The following is an 18,494-nucleotide window of genomic DNA, read 5'->3' as shown; positions in this document are numbered from 1 at the left end:
GGTCACACAGTTGAACCATCTGTAGGAACCTCCTGGACCAAGCTCTCCAACCATCCATAGCTTCTAGGCAAATAATATCGGGCTAGGCAGCCAGATCAAACACAGAGTGAAAATTAACAGACCAGTTCACGTGATTTGGGGATGAAGTTCTTTATGCCTTGGAACAGAGTCCTGAAAGACACCTCAAACTCTGCGAACCTGTTTAGAGAGCCAAGTGCTGCTACCACCAAGTTCAATACTGCTTCACAGCCTGAAAGAAAGAAGACCTACATTTCTGACAATGGTTAATATTTGTACCAGCAACTGATCGTAAAAGGCTAATGATACAGGAAAATAAACGAGACCAATTTCTAGTTTTGACTCTCTGTTTTTCCTGACCGTGTTGAATAGGAGCAAATGCTTTCCCTCTCTCAGGACCTCCTGGGGAATCAATCTGGTATTTGGGACACTTTGGCCATTGAAACCGATGGTGTAAATAGAGTCTAATTTCATGGTGCCTACATTGCATACATGTACTCAAGGAGACTTGGGATCAGGGATTAGAAGAGACCTGGTTTGGGTTATTTTCCTTTGCTCTGTAGCTTTATCTGGCTGTTGACCCTACCTGTAGCACTCTCGTCTTCCATCACACTCTGCAATCCTACTCCAGTTGATGTATAGCTCAGCCAATTTTCCATCCACATAACCACCTGTGAATTGCTACTTTTCCATATGCATTATCTATCATGTACTTTATCACACTGTTTGTCTCCCCCTTCATGGGAACGCAATAAAGTTTTAATTTTCCCATGTCTTCATTATATCTGATGTGCCTGCCACCCAACTTTGTGCTGCACAGAACATGAAGGTTAATCCTGAGCCCAAGAGTGACAATGAATATTGTCAGTTCAACTCATATCTCGGGGGTGAGAGGTTCTGCATGCCCTGGTCCTACTAACAAAGTGCTCAGTAGGAGACCCTCCATATCTGCAGAGTGGTTTCTCCAAAGCAAAGAGCTTTCCCTTTGAGCTCAGCTATGGCTACTGGTCAGTCCTGAGGATAGCCTTTGTTTTTTCCTTCTTTTTCCTTGCCTAACCTTCACATCTTGCTTGCAGGGGCAGAATGAAAGGTTCCCACCACACCTTCACTATGCTAGTGCTGTTCCTCTGCGTAGCACCTTGGACCTTGAGTCTCTCACCTCAGCTCTGGCCCTCCCAAAGCATCACTTGCAGACGCTGTTTCTCTTGGGGAGTGGTGGCAACAGGATGGGGTCTTCTTCAGGGGGGAGACAGGTACAGCAACTGAGCAACAAGCTACACATCAACTCAATGAAGGTAGTGAAGCCAAACAGACTTTTGCCTTTGGCTTCTGAGAGGCCAGGCCTGTTCCTGCTCTAGCCCCCTTCAAAAGTAATATAAACTCAGAAGAGAGATGCGGCAACCACCTAGTGCTTGGGGGAGAAAACTGGGCTGGGTTCAAATCTGCATTAACTCACTGGTGGAACCTCAGAGCTGACCCCTTGTCACTGGCTTTGGGTGTCCTGGCTTGGAAGGAGAGAGGTGGATCCCTTCCCAAAAGCACAGCAGCCTCCAGAGCCTGCTCTTCTCAGACATCACCTTCCCTGCTGGCTTTCTCTGTTAGGCAGAGCAGCAGAATTTGCAATATTCATGCCTCAAAGAGAGCCACTAGGCGCAAACATCCAAGGGAAACAGGTTCCCTTGACGCCTTCATAAGTGTATCTTACTTGTACCTGTATTAGCAGACAGATGGAAGTGATCGCTTGCTCTCCAGCACACTAAACTAGATAGCTGAATATATCTCCACAGAAGAAAGTGCTGTCTCTCATTTATTTCTTCACCCAAATGATGGCAGAACACTGATTATGACTCAGCTACAGATTTATCTAGCAGAAAACATTGGCTCCCGGGGCTCATAAGTGGGTGGAAATACCATTTCCACATTCCTTAGTGGCCCTGAGGGTCTTCCTGCTGGCTGCAAGACATGTTTGTGCCTTGCAACACACCATCCCGAACTGAAGGCAAACATCTTGGGGCAGGACAGGTAGCTGGGTATTGAAAATTAGATATGAACAACTCCACCTCACCCCGTGTCTGTGGCTCATGGCACATGCAGCAGGCTGGGCAGCGTGCCCCACATCCCTGCCTGCAATCACTGCCCACATACCTGCCTGCTGCTTGATGCTGGGACCAGGGGCTCCTGCTCTCGAAGGGGAAATGATCAGGTGTCAGGATTGCAGCAACTGTACAGATTTGTAAAATGAGGACCGCCTTCTATTTGCAGCCCCTTTATGCACTGGCCAGAGCAATAACCGCTGTGCAGAATATCATTTCTGTTTTCCTTTTGCCACGAGATGGCACCACGATTCCTCCAAGTCCCAGACAGCCCAGCCCTGCACTCCTTAATGGGCTAAAATGCTCTGCCAGCTACAAAACAGTGCTCTCTAAAGGGGGCAGAGCTAAGTTGTGAGGCTTTATGCATCCCTAGTCCAACTGTGTTCACCTGTGAGCAAGGCTGGGAGCAAAGATATACGCACTATTTATTTACTGTTATCCTGGGAGAATCAGATGGTTCACAGGGGATAGGAGTCTTCTTCTCATCCTACAGCAGACAAGGATCCCTCCCAGGGGTTAACCTGCTCAAACACTTTGTGGGACAATGACTCAATGGACCTCCCTCCAGTACTATCAAATCCTTCTGGCTTCCACTCAGCATTTCAGATCAAGGAAGAAGCGAGCTGCTGTAAATGAGAGTCCGATTGTCTTCGGTGATGAAGGGGTGGGATGAGGTCCCTCAGAGCACAGGGAACCTAAGAAGTGCAGGGTTTGCATCTGGTATTCAAACCCAGAAGAATGGAAAGTGTTGGAAGAACATGCCTCAGACAAGTGCAAGTATCGAGGACTAATTTATCACATGTACAGCAAGGAATAGGAAAACAGCAGGGATTCAAGGATGAGACAACACTGGTATCTAATGTTGCACTCCAGATGAAGAAATAACCCACAGTTGAGAAGCATTCTCTCTCAGAAGCTCAGAACAAGGATAACTTTCTTACATTGTGTATTTAATGTGTAAAGTAGTGACGGTTCTGTCATTTCCAGCCATGTATCTGGCTGGTATTTTCCAGGTAACCTTACCCACCAGCTCTCCTCTGCTTCTTAGAAAAATATTTGTTCAATAAACATTTTAAGCATTAAGCCAGTACTTGAAAGGCTCTGAGTAAGAAGACACTACTTGTATGTACTGCACAGGGATCTGGTTTCTCCTTTGTGCATCTCTTGGGCTCTGCACAAAACAATTACAAGGATTTTCCTCAGCTCCGAGCCTTGGGCTTATGGGCGTAGCACAGCGCAGGCACACTGTGGATGGGGTCTCATGGTGAATCCAGCCTCTGCAGTTGTGTCCAGCTCTGATTCTTTGACCCCAGGTGGAGGCTTAAAAGTAAATTTCTGGATCAAGCCAGTGAAGAAGACGAAGAGCTCCACCGTGGCAAGGCTTTCTCCAATGCAGTTTCTCCGCCCTGCAATGCCAAAAGCATCGTTGTCTGTAGAGCGGTGGCTCCCCAGACAACTCTTCCCTCCTGCTTGGTAGCAACAGTGTGAGGGACAGAACAGGCTGTAGGAATGCAAAACAGCATGGGGAGATATTCAGCAGCCACCACCACTGGTCTCCTACATCTATTTGAACATGGCTGTTTCCCTCTGAGCCTGCAAGAAATTGATTTGGGATAACCTAGAAACCGTCCTTCCCAAGGGAGAGGGAAGGTAGAACTCTTGCTTGAAGGTGTTGAGTCTTCTGTAGTTCCCAGTAGTGTCTTTGAACCAAAGGGCACAGTGTGCCTCCCAGTGTGAGGGACTGTTTGCAACTCATTGAGACACAGAGCAGATATTTCTACACCATTCCCACCAGTGATATCAGTGCTGTTCCTAACAGAGGCACTTTGTTAGAGGCAATCCTGACTCTTGACTGTTGTATGCTGTGGAGCACTGGGTGCTCAGAGCCCTGTGCAAGACCACACGTTTGTTACCTGTGGAGAAGGGCAGGAATGCTTTCTTCTTTACGAAGTTACCTTCTGAATCAAGGAAATGGTTTGGGTTGAATTCATCTGGAGTCTCCCACTGTGTTTTATCCAGCAGCACAGAGGTGAGCAGAGGAATCACTGTAGTTCCCTGCAGCACAATCATGTTCTGCTTAAGGGCTTTGCCCATCCAGCCACGTAACCACACCTCCCCCTCTGGGCTCTCTGCAAGCAAAATTCCAAAGAACTAGTTTCTACATTTGTGCATGACCAGATGATACGAGTTAGTGGAGATACCCTGTTCACTGGAATTACTGAGTAGTATATGATTAAGTAACAGTGGTTGTGTGCTGTTACTGAACAACGTTAGCCAGGCTTCCTTCCTGGCCAGATGACCTCTGCTTGCCTCAATTAGGCAACATGACAATGCCACCATACTCCAAAGGCAGCACTGCTTTATAGGGCACGAATGACAATGGAAAGAGTTAAGAGAATAGGGAACGGACTCGAGATTATCAAGACCGAATGAGAAAACAAACGGAGTAATGGAAAATGGGAAGTTGCATGCATAACCCTGAAGTCACACTTCCATCAGTTCGGATGCTGAGGAGATGGAGGATTAGGAAACTGTCTCTCCCCCACTGAAAGCCCTGTGCCACAAGCTCCCCTCCTTCTTGTGACATTTTGCCCTGTGGGTCACTGGTGTGGTGCATGTGAACCACCCTGCTCTTCGTCAGGAGAGCAGCAAGTACCTTGGGTATGAAGTAGCCTTTAAAATGTGTGTCAGTGGAGGTGCACCGGGGAACGTGTGGCAGGAGGGTGACAAATCTCTGCACTTCGTGAATGACCGCGGTGGTGAAGGGCATTTTTTTCCGGTCCTCAAAGGTAGGCAAGCAGCCAGGGCCAAGGACTCGCTCAATCTCTGCGTGCACCTTTTCTGCAGGGCAAAGGGAAGGCATGAAGTGAGTTTCCCTCAGTGGTAAAGCACCTTCCAAATCCCAGCCCACACTGACTGTTGACTGAACTACCCCAGGGTGATGAGAGATGCAGGGCAGGAAGTTTTCCAGCCCCTGGGAGCAGATATGAGAACAAACCCTCAGAGCCTTTGGTCCTGAATGGCAGCATGCAAAGCTTGGACAGAGGTGGACAGGTTTCAGGTACTCAGATTTGGGATGCTCTAGCACACATGGGCAGCTATAACACTTTTACAGGTGAGCAGCATTTATGAAGTCACTGCAGAGTACTTTAATACCCTAGGTAAGAAAAGCAAAACCATAAAGGTGTCTTACTTTGAATCTCAGGGTACTTCATCATTAGCAGAACAGCCCATTGCAATGTTGTGGATGTTGTTTCAGTGCCAGCCATGAGCAGGTCAAGTGCAGAGGCCAACACATTTTCATCATGAAAAGGAGTATCTTTATTTTTCTCCTGTAGCACAAAAAAAAAAGAAAAAGTCACTGCTGTTAGCATGGAAAGACAGAACTAGGATGGTGCTCTCAAATCCAGAGTCATATGATCACAGGATGTGGAAGATAGCTGGGAACCACCTCCAGGTGGTTGAGAACAACTCATGTTCTAGTCCTGAATTTGCTGATTCCCAGTCCTGTCACTAGAACTAGTCAGGATTTACATCTCTTTCCAAGCACACCAGCTCTATGGACTAGAGATTTCCTGCTTAATGTCCTCCACTAGCTTTCAAGTTTGTAGTGAAAACTCAAAGAACACATCCCTATCTAGAAAGAACACTGCTGACTCACCTTTCGTATACACAAATACTTCTGCTAACAGTCTAGGATACATCTATTCATTACTTTTTTTTTGACTTCTTCTTATTTTAATGATGAGCACCATGATATAAGATCTCATTATCTAGAAGGGACTGTCCCTGGAAGATGTTAAAGGAGATACTACCCAAATGGGTAACGTAGTCTTCAGAGACCTTACAGTGTGATGCATGTGAATCACAAGTGCCAAGATGCACCAGGATATCACTGGCACTTCAGTTCTGCTCTCCTGCTTCGTGCTTCCACCGGGAAGCACTTTGCCCATTCTTGAATGCTACAGCTGAGGCACTTGCTCAAGGGGTCAAGCCTGAGCTGCCATCCCTCCCCCTCTTGCCTCAAGTACAAACGCTTGGAGAGGAAGGGCAAAGACAGACCGAACAATCCTTGCCGTAGTCCTGCACTATCATCCCTGCCTGTAAACCCACTAAGCGGAAGCTCCTGATGTGTTTGCACAAGCACAGAAGGAACTTGTGCGTCTCTGCAACTGGGAATTCTTTGTCTTCCCATGCCCGTAGAGAGAGACACGTCTACCTGGAGTACATTGGAAAAACCATGTTACCTCCAGCAGGGAAGGAACTGTAGTTGACACCCAAGAGCAAGTCTTACACATTGGTCTAGTTAACGGCACTGTCTAATTTATTATTTCTTGCTTTTCCCACTGCATGCAGTATAAACAAGGCCTAAAAATCTCTGTTACAATAGGAGGATGTTTATCCAAAATTTAAATATTTTCATGTAGATCTTAGCAGAGCACATTCATTAATCAAGGAACGCGGAGTGTCTCCACAGAGATACCATACCAGAAATCATTGTATTGTTAAAATACCTTTTGTTTGAATACCAGTGCATCAATATAGCTTGTCAGGTTGTTTCCATTAATGTTTTTTTTGCTCTCCTTGATGTGTTTCTTTAAGATCACACACACCTCTTCTATTTTTTTCAGTATAATCTTGTGAGGTTTGAAGAGAAATCCAAGGAATGGGTAGAAATTAAATAGCTAAAAAAAAAGGAAAAAGGTACAGAAAAATATAAATTTCCCAATTACACTGTAAAACTTAAGTATCATAATGGAGAAATCATTTAAGTGAGGAACCAAATGACTTACTATTGGAGTTTCTCTTTGTTGGTAACTAAAAAAATTTAGTGCCTTAAAATGTCTCCTCTTACTAAAAATTCTTTACAGAAATGAATGGAGCTAATCAGACTTGTCTAGACATAGCCTATAAACATGAATTAAAAAAATACAATTAAGGGAAAGTGATAGTGAACTCATGAAACAATGAAATTACATTTTTAAGGAGGTAATAAAGTAAAAAGATAAAGCATTACACTTTAGCAAAGAAAACTTTGGGTGTTTAGCAAGCCAAAATCCTCGTGTTTTAAAGCTGTTAGATCATCATTTTTAACTTTCACATGAATTATAAATCAATTACACCCTCTTCTCAGCATCGTTAAATTTCACAGCACAATAAACAGTTGCATTTTATATGCAGGGGGTTACTTACGCCACTTCTTAATGTTAGAAATAAACTGGCTGCAGAATAAAATTCACAAATCTCTTGCCCTACCCTGTGCTAACTGGTTATAATTTTGCTGTTTTCTGCAAAAACTAAACCTGCTGTAGAGATTAAAAGAAAAGGGATGTTGCCCATGTCTTTATTGTAAATTGTTCTTATTCAGGTAAAAATTCATCAGCATCCCTTTTTTTAATTTTTCAGACAGCTTTCTGGATGACTGTTTCAATATTACCTTGAGTAACTAATACTCTGCTCCTTGTGATGGATTAATATTAACAAGAGCTCTTGGAGCAGATGAGAGCCCCTTAGTTGGAATACACTTCTTGTGCAGTCCTGTTTAGTAGGCATGCCCTCACTTCCCAACTGATTTAATGCCACAATAGGAGGTGTGAGTGGTCTGTATATTGAGTCGGCAACCTGTACTTTGCGACTTTGCTAGTTCATGTAGCAAGAAGCCAAAACACCAAATGCTGGTAACTCCCAAACACACGTGAAATCATCCCTAAGGCAACTCGTTACTTCTGGGATGTTCACACAGCACGGCTATTTCTCATGGTACATGCACAAAGCCAGTATTTTGATATTTCTATCACTGCTGTGTTTTTAAAGACATAAATTCTGGCCATGCCCTCCAAGAGGCACCTGATTCCCTCCAGTCTCTTCTGCCTGAGCCTTGTTTAGACCAAAAATACTAGAAGTATGGCTGGAAACCTCAGTTATTGCACTTTCAAGCTGTAGAAGTGAGCACATCCTTTCTTCTGACAAGGTCACTTCAGTGTTTCAGCCCAATGTTACCATGTGATGTTGGACCTCCTCTGCGGGACGTACGCAGTGGGATTTCACAAAGGCGGAAAACCCCCAAACAAAGAATGTTATGTTTCAGTACCACCCTAAGGCTTCTTCAAAACCATCCAGCATTAGTAAATCGCCTTGAGCTACCAACTCCAATGAGATACTGGAGCTTCTCAACACAGAGGGTGACTTACATGCAAGAACGGAGACCCAAGAAGGAGCATAACTTCATCTATGAGTCTTAGCAGAGTGACAAACGTTGGGTCTTCATAATCAAACCTTCTCCCAAAGAGTATAGCAAAGGTGATGTTGGTGGGGGCTGTATTCAAACACCGAAGTCGGAAAGGTCCACCTGGGAATGAACAAAATCATAACTGCATTTGGAATTTCCAGAGCAACCCAGAGGTCTCCGCTATGGCTTTGCCAATATAAAACAACCAACACGCCCCCAGCTCACCTTTGAAGGATTTGATCAGTCCGATGAGAAATTGAAGCTCCTCAAGGATCCTTTCTTCTGCCAGATGCTTCCCCATGCCAAGGTCCCGCATGGCTGCCATGGTGAACCGCCGTGTCTTCCTCCAGAGCTCTTGAGAAGAGAAGAACACACCTACGGAGGGAGTGCATGGCTCTTTTGCTGAGGTGGTATGGGATTTTCTCAGAACCACCACAAGCACAAGTATTTTGCAGCCCGGAGGACCCTGCTTGGGAGAGGACTGGGGTGCTTGGGGAAGGCCAGACCCAGGTAGGTTCTGTAGGGCAGGAAGCAATCGTTTAAGCAGTCAGGTGCTGTTCACACCAAATCTCTGGGTTTGGCTTCTTTATAGCTTTGTCTCCTTGCAGCCATACATGGCAAAAAGCTCTATGCATGGTAATTGTCTCAGGCTGACTTGTTTTTCCTCAGAAAAACAACGCAGCTGTTTCAGAGAGCAAGGCTGGGAGCAGATGACACTGCTCTGACCATGTCATGAACAGGACAAATGATTTCCCTGAAGAGCTTGCATTTAGAGGATGAACTTTCTTCTGTGCAGGGGGATAAGGAGGGGTGTCAGGGAGGCACCACTGCTTACAGCCAGGAAATATCCCTCAGCTGGTGTTAGGTAATCAGCCAAAAAAACTTGTATTTGACAGAGACCTTTATGACAGAGACAGTTTGGGTACAATTCAGAAGTCCTCCCTTCCCAGGTGGGCTTTGGAGGCTGAACATAGTCTACATCTTCATGCACGGGCTGGGAAAGCAGCATAGCGTGCCCTTCCTCACCCTGGGCCTCACTCTTAAAAACAAGATAAAAAAAAAACCCACACGCCGTATGCATTATATACATATTAGGTCATCAGATCTTTTCCTTTCAGCCCTGGATTATTCCCTTCATTGTTTTTCAATGTCTAGTCTTGGGCAATGTATTACTTTTTAGCATGCAATTCAGAAACATGCCAAAAATCTGTTTACAGAAGTAATTGTTTGAGGTACAAACAGCCCGTGCTATTGCACTCTTGCCAGTTCTTGCAGTCTTTATCATGAGTCATGCATGATCCAGGCTTTGTCTGAACTCCCAGTAACAGCACAGAAGAGATTGCATAAGGACCTCGGCCTTCATGTGAAAAATAATTTCCTTCCCTCCGCACTGTAAAAAATCCCTTGAAATGTGAACCCAAGTGCTGCTAAGAGCAAAGAAAAAAAAAACAAAAAACTGATAAGGCACATAAAAAGATGCCTACAACTATTCTTCTGAAGAAGACAAACAACAGCCCCCAAAACCATCAAACATAGCCCTTGAAGGTACGCGTGCAGCTCTAGACTCTTAAATACTGTTGCAATTGAAAAAAACCACACATTTATGAACCAGCAGTGAACACGTCCTTATCTTTTCAAACCTCCAGTACCATTTCCATGTTGGATGTGATGGAAGATCGGAATAACGGGTCTGTCTGCAAACACATCCGCCGTGTTCAGCAGGGCGTCTTTCACTGCCTCGTAGCCAGTCAGCACCACCGCCTTCCGAAACCCCAAGTGAACAGTGAACACTGGCCCGTATTTCTCTGAAATCTACAAGGAGAGGAAATAGAAGCCGTCAGTGGTAGCAGTGTGTTTTGCTGTGGTGGTTAAGGAATTGCCTTTGCTCCTCCTCCTGTGGTCAGAGGGGCTGAAGAGATGCCAGAGATTGAACCCTGAGACACTTCAGTGAAACAGGAATCAAAGCAAATAAACACTGGGCTGTTCAACCCACAAACCCACTCATTTTCTGAGCTGGTTGGACCCGCTTTGGCCCAGGGGGTTAAAGAGGTAGAAAGTAACAAGACCCTTCAGACACTAACAGCAGCACAAAGGCATCAGGGACATCTTGCAGGCAGCTACCGGGCAACGTCTGACCTGGTGGGCTGCAATGCCACAGCCCACCACGAGAGGATGGAAGAGCAGAGGTGACCTAATTTATGACTGAATTTAAATAAAAGTTTTGCCACAATTAATGCAAAGAGGTATGCAATATGATTCACCACGGATGGACATACAAGAAACCATTGTTCTTTCAACCCATCTTAGAAAATGACCACTGTCCCACACACTTCTTTCTATTTCTGCTACACCACAGTGTTCAAGCCACTGCACAGCAGGACAGGTCTGTACCCACCAGCGATGCTTTACAGTGAGATCTGAGATCTGGGCAGCAGCAGCTCGCTGTAAAGCTCAAGGACATGGTCCTGCCAGGCCATACGGGGATTTAAGACTTGACTGAGAGCAATGCCATTGAAACCGCACAAAGCTGTTATGAGATCGAGCCTGGTGTCCCACAAAAGGGACAGTTCAGGAAATGTAAACCAGAGGAGAAAACTTAGCAGCCCCTGCAGCTGTACCAAATCAACAGGTAGCCCAGGCAGAGTTTAATCTGCACTTCAGCAGTATAGCCAGACTCATTTTCTTTATGCAAAAAATAAAATAATATATATATATATAATATATATATATATGTTCAGAGGATTCTGATTTCAGTCATCCACTCAAAATAATATTTTGGTTGCTGCATAATCTACTAGGCAACTACCATCCCTGCCACCTGCCCACTGCTGAAGACCCAGGAACCCTCTCACTGTGCTCTCCCCTTCGCAGTTTCCAGCATGAATGCAAGTCAGGGCAGAGCAGGCGTAACTGGGTCTGCTTGGCAGCAGGCGTCTTTCTCAGTTGTTTTTTTGATGCTATAATCTAATGGGGGAAAAAAGGCATCGGTGTGACAAACGTGCTTCCCAGCTCCCAAGCCCTGGATGCCGAGCACACTGGGGGCTGGCTGGTGGGATGGGAACAGGGATGAAGATGCATCTCCATAGGCATTTTGGAGGCTCCTCACATGTCACGGTGACTGGAGAGAGATAGGGAAAGCCAATCCCTCTTACCTACACAGTGCTTAGCACTCCGGAGGGCTGCTGACAAACTGATGCTAACAGGCTTGGTGTAAGGAGCAGGATACTCACACCCTGGGTCCCGACACGTGGAATGCCCACTGAGCTGTATTTTGGCTCTAAGAGAATAAACACACGGAAATTTTCTTTTTTTTTTCTTTTTTTTCTTTTTTTTTTTTTTCTGGAAGACAGATGCAAGACAACTGTGATTCCTACAAAATCTTTGTCTTGCACAAGTCTGAGTCATTCACTGTTTCAAATGATTTCTCCTACTTCTCTTCTTTGGGCTGTGCTATCCTAACTCCCATTCAAAGAACTGCCATCGTGAACAAGAAATACGAGCTATTTTGGCAACTACAATTAAGCATCCATCTTTCAACTTGGCCACACGGACACTCAAGTATTTTAAAGTATTTCACAACACAAGGAAGATGCCAAAGTTGAGGTTCATCAGTCCTAACTGACGTGGACACTCATAGTTTTCAGTGTGTGAGTAGTCCTCATGTAAATACTGCTCATATTTAACATCAATCTCTGCAGAGCTGGGATTCAAAAGTTTCCTTGGCCATTTTGAAACTTTTACATTTAATTTATTAAACTTTTTTTTTAACTGCATTTGGCACTGAACAATTATCTCAGAACTGTCATCTGAGGGAGAATTTTAACCAGGTACCTACTGACACCCAACACCCTGAACACCCCAAAACCAAAGGATGCTTGTTCTTACCTTCATTAGGGACTTGTCTTGCCTTCTGATGTCCAGCAAGTGCAGGTTGCCAATGACTGGAAGAGGAAATGGACCGGGAGGCAATTTTAAAGCTGATTGCTTAAAACCTTGTAAAACATAGAGTGCAGTTAATAAAAGCAACAAGCACAGCCCACAGATGAAGATGGGCATGAAGGCAGCCATATTTTGGTGGAGCCTGCCTTTCCGAAAAGCTACCGAGAGATACGTTTATTGGAATGCTCACATTATATTTATTCAGAGTAACTGATACCAGGGGTTTTTCTGAGCTTTGCACAATCTTCCCTTCCACGCCCATATCTCCACAAAACTTGGAATTTATGTCTGCAAAAGGCAAAGTCCAAACACAATTTGGGGAGGTGCAGGCTCGCAGGCTTCCCACATCATGGGGTATGGCTGGTTTGCTTCATCGCCAAAGCCTAGCTTAAATTCTTCTGCCTGCAATAATTTGCCGAGCACCTGGGAGTCCCATATCTGCTTCATTATTAGGCATTGATCATTAAATCCCTCTTTACATTTCTTCTTCATCCCTCTCTTCCATCCTCTTCATCTAAACTCTTCCATTCTCCTCATTCAGCCTCTTCCTTGAACACAGGCAGATCTTCACCTTTTATCTTCTAGCTCTTTACCTTACAAATGCTGATCCCAAAATAATCCTTCACAAACATCGCCCATCCCATGGTACAGCAAAGCAGCAGCAGATTGTGCAGGCAGAGACTTGCTCCAGGCGATGCATGAAGCTGGCTGTAAGACTTCTCCAACTCCTTCCACCTCCTTGTGTCCTTGCAGTGAAGCATTTTCTCCCAGTGAAAGGAAACAGAACTGGACAATGTGAAAACCTGCAAAAAATCCAGGGCACACTTCTTGCCTCTGCAGATTTGGAGCTCTGTTGCTAATCTCTACAAGCAGCTCCTATTTACTGACACTTTGAATCTGGGCTGTCCTAAAGATCTACCTACAGACTGCAGACAGAAAGCTACACCTCTCCATCGGGGTAGCCCTACAGCCTGCTTATGTGCCACCATTGCATCGGATCGATCGGCTGTGTGCACACAGTGTTCAGCTCATTTTCTCTGCTACTGGCTTGCAATCATTTTTCCAGCCTCCCTTGGAGAACACTGGGCTGCTGCTGCTGGGCTGGGGTTTGCCCAGCACCTCTCCGATCGATCCCTCTGCTGGTGGCTTCCAGCACCGACCAGCACACAGAGTCCCCACAACTACAAGTGATTCCAAAGAAATAAACTTGAGCTACCAGGCTTGAACAATTGGCCAGTCCTGTGTACAACATCTAACAAGGCACTTCTACAGCTCTTACTCTTCCCTACTGCTGGCTGTGTTATAGAAAGCTCAATAAAATGCAGTTGCTGAGCTCCTCTTGTTTTTCTCCCATCAGAGGCTGGTGAAAAACTAATTCACTGCTAGAAACCCCAAAATTATAATTCAGTTTCGTGCCTCGAACTTTTATGAGCGGGTATTTCAGTGAGGTGACTTTCTTCCTGCTCTCCATACAGTGTTACCTTCTTTACAGGAGAAAACGAATACAAAAAAAACGCGTCTTGGAGAGCTGGGTTATCGAACCAATATGGATGTGGAAGGTGTTGTGCCAAATCTGCCGTTCCCACTGGTTTCTGTCATCTAACAGAGTGAGACCTGCCAGAGGTTTCCTCATTAGAGGAAACACACATTGCTTTTGTAAAATTACCCTAATCTAACACCTGATGCAATAGTCCCACAGGTAGGAAAAGCACATTTGATGTCTCTTTTTGGAACCCTTTCAGATCACAAGGATTTCACACTACTCCCTACTGCAATACGAGGCGGCGTCAGCCCTCAGTATGCTTTGCGGTTGCTCCAAGACCCAGCAGGTTCACACACCCTGGACCACTTCATCCCAAACCCACTCGTGTTATAAACAGCGTTTTCCTGTGGTGAGACCAGGAGACTGGGAGTCTGGATATGTGCCTTCACGTCCTCGCTGGGACAATGACTTGTCTGTGTGGCTTTGAGCAAACCACCCGAGGACTGCAGCGCGCTGCCCTGCTCCGGGCTGGCCTGGAGAGCAGCGGGGTTGTGCTGTGAATGCAGCCCTTATGGCTGCAGCTCCCATGGGCCTGACTCAACTTTGCTACCGTCATCACTGGAAGGTCTTCTGGGCTCCGTACAACAGGAGGTAAGCAGAAAGTGGTGCAGGAACTGCGTCGTCTCACACCGTAACGCTTACCAAAAGCAAGAGGCAGAGGTGGCAGCTGGGTGCTGAAAATGTCTTTGTGATTCCTGGAGAGGGAGTGAGGAAGCAACGAGACTGCATCTCCACGCAGAACCCAGCAGGGAAAAGTCAGCACTCTGCCTGCAGCCTGTGCAGCGAGGGAAGGGGGAAGGTTATTCATTACCTGCTGGGTGAAGCAACCCACAGAAGAGGTAAAGCTGGGCAAAGATAACAGCATCTTAAATGGCATGCAAAAACACTTTCCCATAAGAGATATAGGTTAAAAATTAAAATGAAAATTAATCTTTATCTAGGAGCAAATGAACCTTTTGAAAAACCAAACCTCCCCAGCTCTGGCAGGGTCACGTCACAAGTCAGAGGAGAAGTTACAGAAAGAGGCGCTTACACAGAGTGTTCCAGGTTTGAACCACCCACGGATTTGTTGTTGGGAAAGAAAGTCCTTCCTTGGCCTATGTGGTATGCATTTGGAGATCAAGGCCTTCCAAATCAGAAGTTGAACAGTGAGGACTGGAGTGCAGAAACCAAACTCTCCTGCCTGCCTCAGCCCATGGGGCCAGCCATGGGCAGGTGGGCTGTGATAATCACGATTTCTGGGTGTACTGTACTGTAATTTTGCATAGCAAGGGGCCTTGGGAACAGCATGCCACTCAGGCCCTGCACCTGGAGGAATCAGAAGAAGATAGGGCCTTCAAAATCTTCCAGTGGTATCAGAACTACATTTAGCAGGTACATGAATCTGTCCCCAAAGCAACATCTGGTAATTCTGGGTAGCATCATGTTAATCACCAGCAGGTATAGCAGTCACACACAGAGCACACTAGCATGTGCTCTCACCCTGCAGCCAAGTCCCTGCCCCAGGCTACCGCTTCCCCAGCTGCTCCCACGGGTGTGCAGCACGCACCAGTTAATGTCCCTTCTGCGCATTTGGTGGCTGTGTGCAACAGGCAGTAAAGCATTCAACTTCTGTTTAAGAGAAAAGGCCTTGGTCCCAAACCAGACTGCCCTTTCCTTGACTCTGTAATATTTTTCAAAGGAATACAATGAAATAAGCAGGCAGAGGAAGCAAATGCTCCGTCCCCTCCCCAGCACACCCAGCAGCTCCAGCTGATGCTGCGTTACTGCTCTGAAATGCTCAGGCTCCAGGGACCAGCCTGGCACAAGCTAGGCTCACAGACCTTTCGCTCCTTTCTGAGGCCTCAGGATCTGCTTTTAACCATAACACTGGGCTCTCCTTCCACACGATGCCAGCACCACTGGCGGACCCAACTTTAACACAACTTGAAGCAGGATTTGCTGCGCTTTTAAAATTCTCCTTCCCTAGCATTCTCATCCCATTTGCCTGGCCACTAATCCTCGAAGCTTCAGTCATGGGTTTTAGCAGGCGCTTAATTATGCACAAGCACAAATTTAAGATAAATACTTTTTTTGCTCTTTCTGCCAAGATTTCAGCTTTGCCCCTTCCTTTTTCTCTCTGTAAGAAAAGACCTTCACTGCCCGTCTTGATCTACTCCCTGAGGGCATCCATGGACAGTCCTGCCCTGGCTGCGCCACCTTCACCTGCACAGAAAGCTCTGCGAAGCTGAGCCTGTGACTTGGTGGAAATGCACGCTGCCATCCCCAGAGCCATGGGAACAGCCACCCCCAGCACCCACATCACCCAGTCTCACCCCAGGGGGGGAGAGAGCAGGACCCCGATGGTGGTTCCAAAGCAAACATGAAATCACGGGCAAAGTCATCTACCTACACAGCTCCCTGTTGCTACACACCAACCAGCGGCTGACCTCTCTGTGATAACAAGGTCAGCCCTCTCCAGACTGGGTTATTCAAGCTGCAACCTTGAAATCAGTGTTTGAGTGGGTTTGAAGAGGCTGGCTGAGCACACTGGCTGTGGTGAAGCACCTTGCACAGCCAGGATGTTGTTGACCGTGCAACAAGTGCCTTTAAGTCATTGATCCCTATGAAAGCTTTGTCCACGAGGTCAGAGCCGCCTGTAAAAAGCTGTCTCCCATAACAGGGCTTGGCAGCACAAGCTCTGCCTGGGTTTGGAGAGGTCTTGTATGCAGAACGGCAGCCAGGCACTTGTCACAAGGAGGTTGAAGTGCTTAAATTGAATACAAGTATCTGCAGTGCAGTGCAGATTGTCTTTGTAAAGGCCCCATTGCATCTCTTCTCTGCTGCATTCTCAGCTACTCTATCACTCTGGTGTTGCGCACTGCTCCCCAGCAGCAGCACAATACCCATCAGTGCGGCACAGAGTGAGCTCCAGCAAAAGCACTGCTTTTATGCCTGGTTTGTGGGGGGAAAATCCAGCTGTGAAAGTTCAAAAGCTTAATGAGACAGTGGCAGGGGCAAGATTGGAATTGCAGCCATTGCTAGCAGGCAGACCGAAGAGGGTGACAGGCCACTTGCCACCAGCAAGTAGTGATGCAACTCAATCTATCATGAGTAGGTTATTTCATCCCCCACAGAGCACCTGAAACCTGCAGTTTTAAAATTCAGCCTGTGGTTTTCAACCCATAGCCTCAGCGGTGGCCATACTACAAAACAAGCCCACCTTCACATGGGTTGGAGCTGCTTTAAATAAACCTGCCCCTCGCTGGGAGCAAGCTAGAGACTGGCAAACTGGAGTTTGGGAACGTTTGCCACCATATCGCTTTGCTGTGTCACTGTCTTGAATGGCCAAGATGCATGCCAAAGACTGTGCTAAACTTACCAAAGGGACACCATATTCTTCTTTAGGTTACAGATTAATATTTAGTCCAATCAGCAATTTTAAGGTAAAAGGTAGCAGTATTAGCTGACCATGTTAGCAGCATAGACAGTTATCAATATGGAGCAAGGGAGCTCGTCCCTTTTAAAGGTGGGATACAGTGCTGGCCAACCTTGTTTCCCTCTTGTGAGCTATTCTTCAGGAAGCAGGCAATAAATCCTTGGAGCTTTTCTCCATCAACCACTGGCCAGTAAAAGTCTTACTAGGTTGCAGGCATATGGTCCTGAACCACTAAAAATTCAATGTCAGTGGCCACAGTGTTGTTAACCTCACATAATGTGGACATGTTTCCGAAGCTGCTGGCTCAACACTGAAAATTTCATCAGGTTGAGTCTTCATCAGTGAAATGTTTGCTCTCCTGAGATAGCAAAAAAGGGAGAAGGCAACAGTTTTGCTAATGGGAACTGCTTTTTTCTTGCCATCCTAACACCTATGAACATGAAGATGACATGAAAGATTTTTCTGAACAGTGATTTTTCCCAAACACTAAAATAGTCTTAGAGCTCCAAGAGGAGATGATGGGAAGCAATGCCAGAAATAGACAGTATGCATTATGCATTCCAATTTTATAATTATGCAAACATAAATCTCGTTGGTGGAATACAATCTTCTAAATCACTGAAGTATTCATAAGCATTCTCCCTTTTATAAAGAAGAGCGTATCATAATCCCAAAAATATTCCCAGAAGAAATTCCTATGTGTTTACCTCAGCTCTCGACTGATTTCACAATCAAAGTTGAACAAATATATGTGGATAAGCCGGGCTGTTTCCCCAGACCTGTGGACCAGCAGGTGTCACTCCCCTGTCACCATCGTGCCACCATCCAAGCAGGTGAGTGACCTGCAGGAAGCAGCGCTTGCTCCCAGACTCGTTAGATCAAGGAGCTTCCAAACTCCAGAGAACAGGGATAGGATCAGCTTGCCATCAGGCTTTAGAAGTTCATCTCATCTCCTTTACTTGGGCTTCTGCTGAGCAGAGAGGGGAAGAGATTCAGAAGGAGCTGAGCTCTGGGATGAGACGACTTAGGGAAGATGCATCAACTTTACTGAGGCCAGCTCTTGTCCCCTGGCATCATCCCAGAGTTTCACCCTTGGATTATAAAAGGGCTTGTCATTAACCTCAGTAGGAATTAGGGACACACTGCAGGGGGCCTCAATCCCCTACCCAGCCTTCAAGAGACGCCCAGATGACGACATGTTGATGACCCCTCTGTGCTGTGCTTGCCATTTTGCTGGACACAATGGTGGATTAT

General features: G+C 46.0%; 1 protein-coding gene across 1 annotated transcript; it reads right to left on the bottom strand.

Moving 5' to 3' along the window:
• Positions 1 to 3,021: 3,021 nt before the first annotated feature.
• LOC118249357 (cytochrome P450 2W1) lies at positions 3,022 to 12,408 on the bottom strand. Its single transcript, XM_035549218.2, has 9 exons — positions 12,226 to 12,408; positions 9,990 to 10,152; positions 8,566 to 8,715; positions 8,303 to 8,460; positions 6,626 to 6,796; positions 5,305 to 5,443; positions 4,768 to 4,952; positions 4,025 to 4,166; positions 3,022 to 3,517 (listed from the first exon to the last, which is right to left on the bottom strand). Exons 1-9 carry the CDS (start codon positions 12,406 to 12,408, stop codon positions 3,330 to 3,332), a joined length of 1,479 nt encoding a protein of 492 aa, XP_035405111.1. The 3' UTR covers positions 3,022 to 3,329.
• Between the last annotated feature and the right edge of the window lie 6,086 nt (positions 12,409 to 18,494).

Source organism: Cygnus atratus, chromosome 15 (genome assembly GCF_013377495.2).
Source record: "Cygnus atratus isolate AKBS03 ecotype Queensland, Australia chromosome 15, CAtr_DNAZoo_HiC_assembly, whole genome shotgun sequence".
Taxonomy (NCBI): domain Eukaryota; kingdom Metazoa; phylum Chordata; class Aves; order Anseriformes; family Anatidae; genus Cygnus; species Cygnus atratus.
Note: the sequence above shows the minus strand (reverse complement) of the source record. Positions and strands in the feature narration are given on the sequence as shown.

Bases quoted from the DNA above. Each gene is read 5' to 3' on its own strand.
- LOC118249357 (XM_035549218.2), bottom strand. From the start codon at position 12,408: ATGGCTGCCTTCATGCCCATCTTCATCTGTGGGCTGTGCTTGTTGCTT. The intron at 8,716-9,989 runs GTACTGGAGGTT...CTCCCTCCGTAG, and splicing joins TCACATCCAACATGGAAATG to GTGTGTTCTTCTCTTCTCAA. The intron at 8,461-8,565 runs GTGAGCTGGGGG...GTTCATTCCCAG, and splicing joins ACTGATCAAATCCTTCAAAG to GTGGACCTTTCCGACTTCGG.